Genomic DNA, 13,888 nt, shown 5'->3' on the forward strand with positions numbered 1-13,888 from the left:
ATTTATAGATTAAAAGCAGAAAATATGAACCAAACTGAAGAAAAAGTAATTCTGGTGTTTTTAAATAACATCTGTAAGAATAATGCAAAAAAAGGTGTGTTTAACAGAGTTATTGTAGTGCCTAATTAGTTTTTATTCCGTTTTGACTCAGTTTTCAGTCACTTTTAATTTTAGTTCAGTTTTATTTAATCATAATAACACTGCTATTTAATGAAACTGATTATTTATTTTAGTTAATTAGAATGTGTTTTTATTTTCATATTTAGTTTTATTTAACTATAATAACCCTGCTATTTAATGATAATGAAATTTTAGTTTAGCGTGTAACTTTTATTGTGAAGGCGCATCCGGCCCGCGCGACCTCGCGCTGGGTAAATTGGCGGGTCGGAGTTTGTGGGAAAACAAACGGAGGAGAAGTTTTCCCGGAGTGTCGAGCTATTCTCCTTTGTTTTCATGATCTTCATCAGTCACTCCTCCTCCTCTTGGTCCGCTGGGCAGTGAGGCTCCCGTGACGGACAGACCGAGCCGGAGGAAGAGGAGGATGCGGAGATGAAGCTGCTGCTGTGGATCGTCGTGTTATCCCTGCGGAGCCCCGCGGGGAGCTGTGGGAGCGGTGAGTGTCCCGGGGGTCGTGGGCAGTTAGCACAGGAGCTAATGCGACCGCTTTACATCCGCCGAACTCCGCCCGAAAATTGTCAGATTTAAAGATTTTACCGCCTGTCAGACACTCACAGGGTTAGGCTCACCTGACGCTCCGAGGTGATGGAGCCTCTCAGTAAATCGGCAACGCGAGTCACACCAAGCAGCGTTTATCTGAAGCTGGTTCGCTTTTTTTCTAACGTACAGACCCCTGCTCTGACCCGAACCCGTGACAACTTCACATTTTAACCGAGTTCTTTCTGGTTTGTTGCGTTCGCGACGATTTACCTTCAGGCTCGTGACAAACTAAAGAGGTCATGCCATGAAGTCATTTACAGCACGTGGAGCAGCTCGCAGACACATTATATCGGGCAGTTCTTAAATGGAGTTTGGTGTGGGGACTCGTAAACAGAGGTCAGGGGGGCAAAGTGCAGCTTTCCGGGCTGATACTGAAGCCGTGGGCTTCGGGAAGCTTTTATGGTCCCCGAGTCATGATGTGAAGCTGTCAGTCATTTTATTCAGGACCCACGTCACTGCGGGTGTGTTGCAACTCACCTGTAAACATGCGCGCGCACACACTGCAGAATAACCAGAGTTCCTCAGGTTAAATCATCAGACTTCTCAGCACAGCTCTGAGTTCATGTCCTCAGGTTTCAAGTAAAAAATAATCTAAACTCTTTTATTGATATCACGTCTAAATCCCGAAGTTTCAGGATCACATGAACACCTGTAGCGCCTCACCTGTTTGTGTGTCAGACTGAACCACAGAGTTAGTCTGCTCACAGGGGCGGAGCATTGATTAGTATTGGTTATTGGTATTTTTACTGATGCTTCGCCCAGTGCACCATTACGTCATCCTTCCAGGAAGTGATGACTGCTGCCTTGTGATGTCATCAGCGCATAGAAAGGCTTTCACCTGGCTGCTCTCTGATTGGATCTGATGTTTGATTGGGTTTCAGTCAGACTTTCAAAATAAAAGCAGTTGAACTGTTTGAGCTCCTGTATTTTCATGAACCCTTTAAATGTTCAGATTATTGATCAGTGATCGGGGAGAGACTGAAGGAAGATAAAATAATAGATTCTCAGGCAGCTTCTGAATGAAGTTCTTATGGAGGACGTCAGTGATGATGAGGCTGTTCCAGAAAGTTCAGAGAAGTGTGTTAAGTTTGAGATGAAACACTGCTGCGTGGAAAACACACACACACACAGATCTGCTGATGAAAACGTGTTAAACTTTCAGTATGACAAAAGAAATGATTCAGACTGAAGAGCTTGGGTGAATGGATCAAGCCGACTCCTCCTACTCCAGCAGGTGTGGTGTTCACAAAGCATCCGTCCAATCAGACGGTGTCTCAGGGGAACGAGGTGCGGCTGGGCTGTGCAGTAGAAGGCGTGACGGAGCCGGAGATCACCTGGATGAAGGATGGCGAGAAGCTGTACAGCACAGATCAGGTGTTCCTCACACTGGGAGAGCAGCACTGGGAGACATCACACAGGTGCAGAACACTCAGTCGATCAATGTTTTTCTACTAACGTTTCGTTTGATTTCCTGAAAGTGCTTTTCAGACTGGGGGGCGGGGCTGCCAGAGTGCTGTGATGTCATCGTACTGTCAAACCACATTTGTCTCTTCGTTTAATTATCAGCCAGCGGCGCTCACTCCGCGGCTGCTTCCTGCTGACTCAGCCGGAGGTTATTCCTTCAGTGTGAAGCATCACAGTCTCCCTTCTAAAAGGGAAGAAACACAATATTAAAGTTTTTAGGCTAAATCCACTGTAAGAAAGCAGCTTTGAACTCTATCTCCTTCCAACACCACCTCCTCCATCTGTGTCGCTCCTTTAAAAGGTGAAATGAAAAGCCCACTGACATCTGGCGGAGGCGATCCTAGGTTTGATTCCAGGCTGCAGGTGTTCGGACTCCAGACTGAGCGCTTCCTCCTCCGTGATCTGACAGGACGCCCAAAGAGGAAAAAGTGGGCATGCTGCTGAAATTCAGCACCTGGCCTGATGATGGCGCTGTGGCTGTTTCAGTGACTAAACAAAGACTCAATGGGCCTGATTTGCTTATCGTCACAGTAACACCAACCACTCCACCCTCTGGTCCAAATTTGGTCCCTTCCTGCTACGTGAGGTGCAGATGTTTGAAGCAGAGCCCTCAGCTCGTGGATCCAAAGCTCTCATGAACCTTGCTCTGTGCTGGGCCGGTGCTGTGTGACTGTTATTGGGTCTGATGTTGTGGTCTGTTTCAGTGTGAAGTCGGTCCAGCAGCAGGATGCGGGTCAGTACTGGTGTGAGGTGGAGTTCCACGGCCTGACCTTCTCCTCTGAGCGAGCCTGGATTACAGTGGAAGGTGAGGACCCTGAACATGGTCGCCTCCTCCTCACGTTTCCCATCATGCTCCAGGTTCACCTCCTCTTCTTCCTGCAGGAGTTCCTCACTTCACCCAGGAGCCTCAGGATGTGGCGATGTTCGCCGGCACACCCTTCAACCTGACCTGTGCCGCCATCGGCCCCCCCGAGCCCGTGGAGGTGCTGTGGTGGCTGGGAGGAGTCCAGGAGGGGGAGCCCAGACCCTCACCTTCCATCCTTCACGTCCCAGGTCAGAGAAAAATGACATCCAGGTGCATCATGGGAAAGGTCCTCAAGTATCAACCAGCCTGTGGGAGGAGCTACAGTGTGCCATTTAAATTCAGAAACGTTATTACTGAAATGATAAAACACACACACCTGTTTGATAAATGAGTAAGACACAGCTTTATGACCCCATTATTCAGCAGTTAACGACACGCCAATGCACGCACGCACGCACGCACGCACGCACACACACACACACACACACACACACAAGCTGGATTTAATCCACAGGTCGGTTTAACTGGAGCCAGATCACGCCGTGTTTCTCCAGATTAAAGTTCTCCCACACAGCCTCAGCTGATTCATACCTAAAATATCTCTGATATTCAGAGTGTGTGGTGTGTGTGTGTGTGTGTGTGTGTGTGTGGGGGGGGGGGGGGGGGGGTGTTTGCAGTGGGAGAAACGTCATCAGCTGACCTCTTCAGTTTACAAACAGCACATGTGCAGTGATTCAGGCTACGTCCACACTGGCCCGGATGGATTTGAAAATGGCATTTTTGTCTGAAAGCGCTCCGCCTCCACACTATCAGTCGTTTTCACAGAGTTGTGCGTCCACATTGAAACGGTCGAAAATGCCTACGTTCCAGTCCTGCGCATGCGTGAAACGCAAGAAGACTCGACCTGCCTCATTTCTCTCTGCCGCCTATTTACTTTCCGGCTCTTTTGAAGTGTCGCGGCAAAATGTCGAGGAAAAGCAGCGAGTTTGTTAAATGGACTCGCAATGAGGTGGAGTCGTTGCTGCGAGTAACACAAAGGTACAAAGTTGCAAAAGCGAGTGAAAAGAATGTGAAGAACAGCTCTCTGGAGCACGTGCAGACTGATGTTCATCTTTAACAGGACTGTCAGAGCAGCTGCTGTATAACGCCATCTTAGTTTAATTGGTCACATGACTGCATCACATGACTAACGTGTCATTGTTTTCAAAAAGTCTCAGTTTTCCACACTGTGACACGAAAGCACCGTTTTCAAAACGCTGCGTTGTCCTTGAGCCAAAACGCCGTCTCAGTGTGGACAGGAGGCCAAAACTGAGAGAAAATGATGCGTTTTCAAACGAAAACGTGTTAGTGTGGACGTAGCCTGATACTCGCACCACTGACTCACGATAGGCTGGGACAGACCTTCCCAAAGTGTGGGGCCCGCCCCCTAGGGGGGCGCAGAGCCATTGCAAGGGGGGGCGCGGCATGAAAAGGGAAAAAAAACACAACACAACGCTTGGACACTGCTAGCACGGGACGCCCACACAAACGCAAAGCAGGAGATGAAGCATCGCTGAATATGTTTCCAAACCAACTTCATTCTAAGCCAAAGACTAGAAAATATGGTGAAGCAAATCTTCCCTTTGGCTTCACCTGCACAGGTGCTGAGGTAGGTCTCCCTGCATTATTGGTTTTCCCTGCATCGGGAGCAGCGCTGGGCTGTTCAAATCACAGACAAACAGGATCCCACATTCTTGATTTTTAGTTCACAAACACTTGTTGTAATGACTAACTACTCCTGACATTTAGCTCTTTATACAGTAAAGTTACAGCAGGTTACAAATAACATCAGGCTGATCCTGCCACAATTTGTTCCCCCGGTTCAAATCATGGACTAACAGGATCCCACAGCTGTTATTTTTTTGAACACATTTTGCACAGAGAGGCATTTTTGGAAAATGTATTGATGCAATGTTGAATATTATTACACAGGAAAAAACAACTACATGTAAAATAATCACACCGTGACGCCTCTGCCTTTGTGAATGGAGGGACAGTAACTGTGTGTGTATGTAAGCTGTAAAACCTGCAGACAGAGACAAAATACTGTTTATCTGCTATTCTGCAATTCCTCTCATGTAAGCAATAATGTGGTGCACAGCTGACGTGAAAAAAGGCACATACCTTTGACGTTGTGTGACGAACTCTGTATTCCTCGTCCACACGGAAACGCAAAAAATGAGTTTTAAAAAAAAATGTGCGCGAGCGAGGGGGGGCGCGAACATTTTTCTGTAAAACAAAGGGGGGCCCAGCGAAAAAGTTTGGGAACCACTGGGCTGGGAGGTCAGTTTATGATCACTGATATGCAAACTGATTTATCACTGATCAGTGTCCATGAGTCCCATTCACAGAGAGTTGAATGGCTGCAATCACAGCATGTAAGATGGTGACAGATGGAGCCTTAGGCCCCTCCTCCATTCAGAGATAGTCTTTCCCTTTTCACGTAAATGGCCTCCTTGACTCCGCCCTCAAACCAGCGTTCCTCTCTGTCCAGGATGTTACATCCTCATCACTGAAAGAGTGTCCACTGGCCTGTAGGTGTGAACAGACTGCAAAGTCCTGGCCTGATGAGGTGGCTCTTCTGTGTTGGTCCATCCTCTTCACCAGAGGTTGCTTGGTTTCCCCGATGTATAAATCCTGCCAATCCTCCTGCACTTAACTGCGTACACTATGTTACTCTGTGTCGGGGGACCCGATCCTTGGGGTGGACCAGTGTTTAGGATTTAAAATCCACAGAGATGCGGTGTTTAGAGAAAAAGTGTTTCAGCTGGCACGCACGGGATCACTGAGGGTTTTCAGGCAGGCAGCAGTTGTCCTTCTATCCTGGATAAACACATTTACTAAGGGCCTTCTGGATGTGCTGCTCTCCTGCTGTCAGCTCACGCCCAGTGTTCTCACACTCAGCTTCAGTGTAAATGGAAGCTTTACACACGCGCACACACAGTTTCTTGTGTCATCTGTGTTAAACTACATCACCCATAATGCGCCTGGAGCTCCTCTGTGTGTGCGATTAATGTGTGTGTGTGCGCGCAGGTGTGAACAGCAGCATCAAGTTTTACTGTGAAGCGAAGAATGCCAGGGGCGTCTCCGTGTCCAGAACTGGAACCGCTCACATCAAAGGTGAGGCCACACCCACACAGGTGTACGTTGAGCTCTGATTGCATGGCTATGTGTGGGCGTGGCTTGTAAACAGTGTGCCTTTGTGTCTCAGAGCTGCCAGAGGCTCCGGTCAGCCTGCAAATCGTTGGGATGGTGGATAACAACGTAACGTTGTCATGGAAACCGGGAGTCACTGGTCACTCTGAACTGTCCACCTGCATCGTCCAGGTAATGCACACCTTACCCTCATACCTCACCTGTAGGCCTCAAAAAGGTCCTCACTCCCCCCCCCCCCCCCCTCTGAACCAGGTGTCGAGGCGCTCCACCCGCAGGTGGGACCTCCCACAGCGGGAGGTCCAGGTTCCTCCTCACCTCCACACTCTGACTGGTCTGAGGAGTCATGCCAACTACAGCACCAGGGTCTCCTGTGTGAACGAGGTGGGGGCGTCGCCCTTCTCACCCTGGCTGCACTTTCACACACCTGAAGCAGGTAAGACAGGTGCGCTGACCGTTACCTGCAGCAAACATGTGACCGTGTCATGTGACCAGCTGGTGTCTTACTACCTCACAGTTTAGTCAGTAAACACGAGCTACAGCTGTGTGTGTGTGTGTGTGTGTGTGTGTGTGTGTGTGTATTTGGGAAGATTCCAGTCCTCGGCGTACAATCAGCTTTTGTTTGTGTCCTAAATCCAGTGTGAGGCCTGCAGCAGGGCCAGCGGCGCCTCCTGCAGGCGGAGCTCACACTGGGCCCTTTGAGCCACAGTGACCCACATTCAGCTGCAGGCCTGAGCAGCTGAGCACAGAGACAAACACCCAGTAAAACACGGCAGGAGAATAGAAACCAATAGAATCGATAGAACCAGAGGAATCAGTTGATGTGCGGTCCGAGTTTTTGTTGGCTCGTATGTGCTTTTATGTACATGTGACTGTGAGTCTGTGTGTCCCGCCTCAGTGCCCTCCGCGGCCCCCAGGAATCTGACATTTGACCTCTCGGAGCAGCAGCTGTTTCTGAAGTGGGCGGAGCTTCAGGTGGACGAGCTGCAGGGTCGACTGTTGGCCTACAAGGTGCAGTGGACTGTGGGAGGAGAGGCTCAGGTGAGACAGTCGTACCTGTCTCTCCAATGTGATTGGAGGTAGAAGGTGACGGTGATGATGTCATTATCTCTGCCTGCAGGAGCCACTCCTCTTTAAGGAGAACTCCGCCCACCTCTCTGGAGGTGGTCGTTTCTTTAACGCGTCCTTCCAGGTGGCGGCCTGCACGGCGGTGGGCTGTGGGCCGTGGAGCTCCCCGGTGCTGCTGCTGCCCCCTTCAGGTACTCTCAGACATGACATCAGCTCTGATGTCACCGCGGGGTGTTTGAAGGACATTGATGGATTGATTGTTGCCTGGCTGCTCTCTCAGCGCAGGTCCGGGTCCCGCGGAGCCACATGTGGGTCGGTCTGCTGCTCGGCCTCCTGGTCGCCACCATCGTCGGGCTGCTGCTGGCTGTCGTCGCTCAGCGCCGCGGGAAGGAGATGCAGTTTGGGTACGAACGTGTTCACGCACACCACTGACCTTACTGCAGCACGCCTTCCTGCGTCCACAGACGCGCTGCAGCAGTTTATTTATCCACAGCTGAAAGTAGTCCCAAACAGACGCAACATGTGAACTTTTAAAGATGTTTCTGTACGTTTCCACGTGTGAACCAATGAGCTGCCAGCATCAGGCCTGTGGCTGTTTCTCTCATGTGTTTTCATGCTTCCAGCTCGGCCTTCAAGTCTCCGGGTGCAGAGACCTCAGTGTCCTTCACAGCAGCGCGGTCCTTCAACAGGAACGTGACGGACCTGCAGGAGTCCACCTGTGAGTGTGAGCACGCTCAGTGTGTTTGTTGATCGACACGATGTTGAGTCAAGTGACAGACGATGAACACGGGAATGTGTATCAGACCTCGTTGCCTGTGTCTCCCCCCAGTGGACGGTCTCTGCATCAACGACGAGCTGAAGAATAAACTGAAGGACGTTTTGATTTCTGAGCGGCGGCTGACGCTCGGACACATGCTGGGAAAAGGTATCGCTATGACAACAAATGAGACGTGTAAACAGGAACTGTCAGCAAACTCCTCACCTTCTCTTGTAATCAGAGCGACAAACACTAATTTATGAATTGATGTGGGTTGTTTTGTTTTTTTAAATGAAACTAAATCACATGATTCGCGCTGATGTCACCTGACCTTTTATATAGATGGGTGACAGTCAGGTGGTGGGAACACGACAGAAACACCTGTATAACCTCAGCTCTGTGTGTGTGTGTGTACAAAATACAACAGAGTGCTGAGTGTGAGGAAACTCCAAGAGTCAGGAGGTCACAAGCACACACACAAAATGTTTAAAAATATCAATATTCATTGAACGTGTCAGAAAATAATTTGTAGAATATGTTAAAACATAAATAAAAGTGCAATAAAATAACAAATGCAAACAGAAAATCACGGTGTGTTTACCTGTGCAGGTGAGTTCGGCTCAGTGCGTGAGGCCTTCCTGAAGACTGAGGACTCGTCTGTCCAGAAGGTGGCGGTCAAAGTACTGAAATGTGAGTTGTACTCTTCTTCTTCTTCTTCTCCTTCTTTAAGCAGCCGATGTGTTGAATAACCAGATCACGTGACTTCCTCCAGCTGACATCACCTCGTCAGGTGACATCGAGCAGTGTCTGAAGGAGGCGGCCTACATGAAGGACTTCCACCATCCCAACGTCATCCAGCTCATCGGTAACCCCGCCCACCACACAGTGGTTAACCGGAGGTCAAAGGTCAGGCAGCGTGATTAATGTGCCGATCTGTCCAATAGGAGTGAGCCTCCACCGGCGTCCCGGCCAGCGGCTGCCGATCCCGATGGTGGTTCTGCCGTTCATGAAGCACGGAGACCTGCACACCTTCCTGCTGCTGTCCAGGCTGGGAGACGAGCCGTTTGTAAGACACGCCCTGATCGATAGCTGATCAATAACCGCGCTATGCTTTGATCAATAACCAATGTGCCTCTGCATTAGGACCTGTCTCTGCACACGCTGGTCCGGTTCATGTTGGACATCTCGCAGGGAATGGAGTATCTGAGCAGCAAGAACATCATCCACAGAGACCTCGCCGCCAGAAACTGCATGTCAGTCCGCCAATCGCAGCCAACCAGTCGATCAATGATCTGATTCGCTTCAGATAGTCGTTGTTGTTGTGAGTTTAAATGAGGAGGAGGAGTGGCAGCAATCTTCCACTCCAGCCAAACGTTGAGAGTCTGCTGTTGCTGGTGCTCTGTCATGTGTGTCACATTCAGCGCGTCTACATGGAAGTGAAACTTTAAAGATGAAGGATAAAACTGAGTGTAGGGGGCGCTGTGCCGGCCTTAGCGAGCTCTGTGTGTGTGTTTCAGGCTGAACGAGGACATGACTGTGTGTGTGGCAGACTTCGGCCTCTCTAAGAAGATCTACAGTGGCGATTATTACCGTCAGGGCTCCGTCTCCAAACTGCCCGTCAAGTGGATCGCTCTGGAGAGTCTGGCTGACAACGTGTACACCACGCAGAGCGATGTGGTACGCACGCACACACCTGGGACACACAGACGTCTGTGACGTAGCTGTCCCAGATTACAGATCCTGATTCAGAGCAGAGGACATTTCAGGCTCTTTTCTTTTTTAGTTTCTGCTGATAGTCACGTTCAGACAGCCTGAAAACGATGCCTGGCGGCAGCTCGACACTGTGATTCATAAAAATCCATCCTGACAGATCCATGAGCTGACATGTCTCAGCACTTATTGTAAGTTTGCTGATCAAGCAGAAGGCGAGTGCTGATGCGAGCACGCAGGGACGCTTTGTTCTCTGCAAATGGTAAAAATGGTAAATGGCCTGCATTTGTATAGCGCTTTTCTAGTCCTTAAGGACCCCAAAGCGCTTTACACTACATTCAGTCATTCACCCATCCACACACACATTCACACACTGGTGATAGCAAGCTACATTGTAGCCACAGCTGCCCTGGGGCGCACTGACAGAGGCGAGGCTGCCGGACACTGGTGCCACCGGGCCCTCTGACCACCACCAGTAGGCAAACACGGGGTTAGTATCTTGCCCAAGGATATTTGGCATGCAGCTAGGAGGCAGCCTGAGATCAAACCACCGACCTTCAGATTAGTGGCTGACCTGCTCTGCCACCTGAGCTACAGCCACCCCACTGTAAAGACGATATGACCTGAGAGGAGGCGCCGCTGAGTTTGTGGCATCAGTGAACCTGCAGCAGCTTAACGCTGAGACGGGTTTAAACTAGAGATGGACCGATCCGATGTTACGTATCGGTCCGATACTGACGTAAATTACTGGATCGGATATCGGAGAGAAATAAAAAATGTAATCCGATCCGTTAAATATCAAAAAAGCACCTCACAAAACTTGCAACATGGCGTAACTCAGCACGTCGCAGCAGTGTGCTCACGTGATAGAGCAGCTGTGTGTATTTGTAGCCTCAAACCAGCATTTCATCTCCGAGGAACTTTTCCCAGAGAGAAGTAAAGCAAGTGTGTAAGTTCATCTCTGAATGTTTGTAAAGCATTCCAGCCTTAAGCTTAACAACCGATATATGGAGCGACTGCCTCTCCCTCTCCTGTTGCTACTTCAATCATGAAACTGATCAATGATCAGCTGATCGGCTTTTCTGTCGTGACTCCGTCTCTCTTGATTGTTTTTGGCCCACTTTGCACCAGAAAGAGAGAAACCAGCGGCTGAACAACAGCAGCACGTTTAAGCTTGATCAGCTGTTGTTAGAATTTATTTAATATTACTTTCTACACCAGGATCCTTTTCTACGTAGCTGACGGCTGGTAACTGTGCAGGGGCGGATCTAGCAAAGTTTAGCCAGGGGGGCCGATAGGGCATTAACAGGGAAAAGGGGGCACAAAGACATACTTTTCTTTCTTGTTCTCATTTAAAATGTCTAGCTTTTAATAAATAATTATCTGAATCTTACACCCAAAGTTTTAGTCTGATGTAAAATATATATAAGTCAATTACTGTATATAGTAACTGTTAAGTCTAATATACCCTAGTAAGCTATAGTACTTTTTACTTTGGGAAAGTACCATCTGTGCAGTCTGCAATTTTGTTGAAGAAAGATGTTGAATCTATTTAATTATTCTTGAAAAATAATTTATTTCTGTGCATTTTTTTTTCACACTGCATCAAATTAGAGTTGATTATGTCGATTAAGCATCAGGAGGTGGTATTTTTTTTGCTGGGAGTTTGCAGCCCTATTAGTTAGGTTGCTTAATATTTCTGCTAAGTACTCTTTAAAATACCAGAATAGGGAGGATGGAGCAGGTTTAAGTTTATTAGATTGATCAGTTTTGCTGAACTTTGAAATATTTTGGGTGCTGTGTGTTTTTTACAGAACAGAATAACAGAATAGCTTTAGTGTTGTTGTTTATTTAAACCTGAGTATGAACTTATACAAAATGCAGCAAGATATTAAGAAAACAGTTTGATTAAAAAACACTATATCGGATTTATATCAGTATCGGACATAAAAAAGTGGTATCGTGCCATCTCTAGTTTAAACACACCTGTGCAGGTGGTTTCTGCTGTCACCTCATCACAGCTGTAGTGCTCGTTACTGCCATCTGCTGATGAGGAGTGAAGCTGTGACATAAACACTACCTTACGTCAGCAGACCAGCTCTTTGTCACATGATTAGATTGTCATGGAAACAAACTAAAGGAACATGTTAGGAGTAAAATAATGACTTTAAAAGTTTCAGGTGTGTGCACTCAGCGAATGATGACCTTCTGTGTGTGTGTGTGTGTGTGTCAGTGGGCGTTTGGCGTGACGATGTGGGAGATCATGACTCGCGGTCAGACTCCGTATCCTGGCGTGGAAAATTCGGAGATCTACGAGTTCCTGATCAAAGGAGAACGTCTGAAGAAGCCGGCCGACTGCAGAGACGACATGTGAGTGTGTACACAACGACACAAACAACATACTGAAGAAACAACAACACAGAGAACGAAACCCCTTTCAAAATAAAGCTGATCACGTCAGCTGTGTGCACTCTTTAACCTCTTTCTTCTTCTGTGGTTGTCAGATATGAGATCATGCACAGCTGCTGGAGTCCTGTCCCTAAATGTCGGCCCAGCTTCCAGCAGCTGGTCGGCCAGCTGGAGGCGCTGTGGGTCAGCCTGTTGCCCGCCTCCCCTCAGAAGGAGCCGTTATTCTACGTCAACCTGGAGGGCGACAATGGCGAGCATGGGGAAGGAGCCCGGGCCCAAGGGCCTGAGGAGGCGGCGGCGGCTTCAAACTGGGGCGTCCCATGGCAGCGGCAGGTGGAGCACGAGGAGAAAGACTGGCTGATTGGGTCTGGGGCGGCGTTTGCCATCGGTGGTGACTACAGGTACATCACCGGCCCCTGTGGAGTCTCCGAGGAGGAGGCAGGGGGAAGGTGGCCCACAGACACGTTACAGGAGGAGGCGAGGGACGAAGATGACGACGACGTCGTCATCAACGTGTGACACAGACTGGCCAATCTCAGCGCTCCTCCGTCAGCTGATCAGACTCACTTTAAGGCACGGAGCAGCGGGCGGGTGGAGACGCACTGAGGGACAATCACGACCACTCCTCCCACTACGTTTCAGAACAAAGAGTCAAAGGATCCATTAAGGAGTCGATCAGCAGGTGAATCGGTAACGGAGGGAGATGCTGTTAGTCACCGAGAGGAAACAGAAGGGGGCGCCGAAACGCCTCACATTCATTTCATTAATAAACGTTTTATTTTCAGATCAGTAAATCAATAATTCACGTTTTATTGATCGATCAGCAGCCGCTTCTTTGTTCGATGATTAATCACTTGCTGTTAATTAATCGATTAATCAGCCTGGATATTTTCTTTGCAGCTTGTGTTTTAGAGGACATTACCATTTAGGTCTGGAGCTGTGCTTTTATTTTGAAAGACTGGGGGTTTCCTGAACACACCTGTGACCCTTACATGGGCCGGGAACCTCCAATTGGACAACCCTGCACTGAACCTGTATTAACAGGGAAACATTTCAGGTTTGACCTTCCTGCTGAAGCTCCTCTCACAAAGCATTTTTCTGAAGCGCTTTGATTTTAGTTTATGATGTGTTGAGAAATTATGGGATGTGTGAAAGCTGCTGGACGTGTCCTGTGAGGCCTCTGTGACCTACATGTGCCTTCTATTGGTTTCTTCTTCACGGTGTGTCCCACCCTCTGTCAGTGTCTCTCTGCTGCCCCCGGTGGTGGCTGTTGCTGTAACAGTGAAGCTGTGTTTTGTTATTACTGAATTAACTTGAAGTTTTAATGGTGACAGACTTAACTGATTTATTGATTTGTTGATCCTGGTTCGCGTTCGTGTCTGCAGTGTCTTGTGTTGCTATGACGACACTCTTACCTCTGTGTGTGATGTCTCACTGACTTCAGGTCTGTAAGAAAGTGATAATTAAATAAAGTGTTTCCTGTTTTCTGCGCTTTGTCTTCTGATCTGAGGTCAGATTGAAAACAGCCGTGGTCAGTAAAAATCAGCGTCCAGCTCTGTGAAATCATTTCAGTTTCATCGTTTACTGCCCTTTTTCAAATTCAAAAATAATCAGACAAATATTTATCGACAGGTTTGCAGCTCTTCAAATAAAATGGATCAAAATAAAATCTTTACTAAGGAATAAATGTACTAAAATACGGGGTAAAGATCAAGTCAGGTATTTAAAATGTAAAACGAAAAAATGAGGTAAAAGAGACAGGAAGT

The 13,888-nt window shown here is 48.3% G+C and overlaps 1 protein-coding gene across 4 annotated transcripts; it reads left to right on the forward strand.

Annotated features, from left to right (window-relative positions):
* The first annotated feature begins 369 nt into the window (after positions 1 to 369).
* tyro3 (TYRO3 protein tyrosine kinase) lies at positions 370 to 13,613 on the forward strand. 4 transcript variants are annotated; one of them, XM_026152412.2, is made up of 19 exons: positions 370 to 613; positions 1,952 to 2,135; positions 2,886 to 2,986; positions 3,064 to 3,234; positions 6,059 to 6,145; positions 6,237 to 6,352; positions 6,434 to 6,623; positions 7,077 to 7,219; positions 7,299 to 7,437; positions 7,527 to 7,650; positions 7,870 to 7,964; positions 8,076 to 8,171; positions 8,613 to 8,693; positions 8,776 to 8,868; positions 8,948 to 9,069; positions 9,147 to 9,256; positions 9,521 to 9,680; positions 11,947 to 12,083; positions 12,218 to 13,613. In XM_026152412.2, exons 1-19 carry the CDS (start codon positions 550 to 552, stop codon positions 12,639 to 12,641), a joined length of 2,637 nt encoding a protein of 878 aa, XP_026008197.2. In that variant the 5' UTR covers positions 370 to 549; the 3' UTR covers positions 12,642 to 13,613. The 4 variants fall into 4 exon arrangements, with proteins under 4 accessions (XP_026008197.2, XP_026008199.2, XP_026008196.2 ...); XM_026152414.2 differs by having other exon boundaries at positions 6,434 to 6,614; XM_026152411.2 differs by having other exon boundaries at positions 391 to 613; positions 1,949 to 2,135.
* The last annotated feature ends 275 nt before the right edge of the window (positions 13,614 to 13,888 follow it).

The sequence above is a fragment of the Astatotilapia calliptera genome, chromosome 19, assembly GCF_964374335.1.
Source record: "Astatotilapia calliptera chromosome 19, fAstCal68.1, whole genome shotgun sequence".
NCBI lineage: Eukaryota > Metazoa > Chordata > Actinopteri > Cichliformes > Cichlidae > Astatotilapia > Astatotilapia calliptera.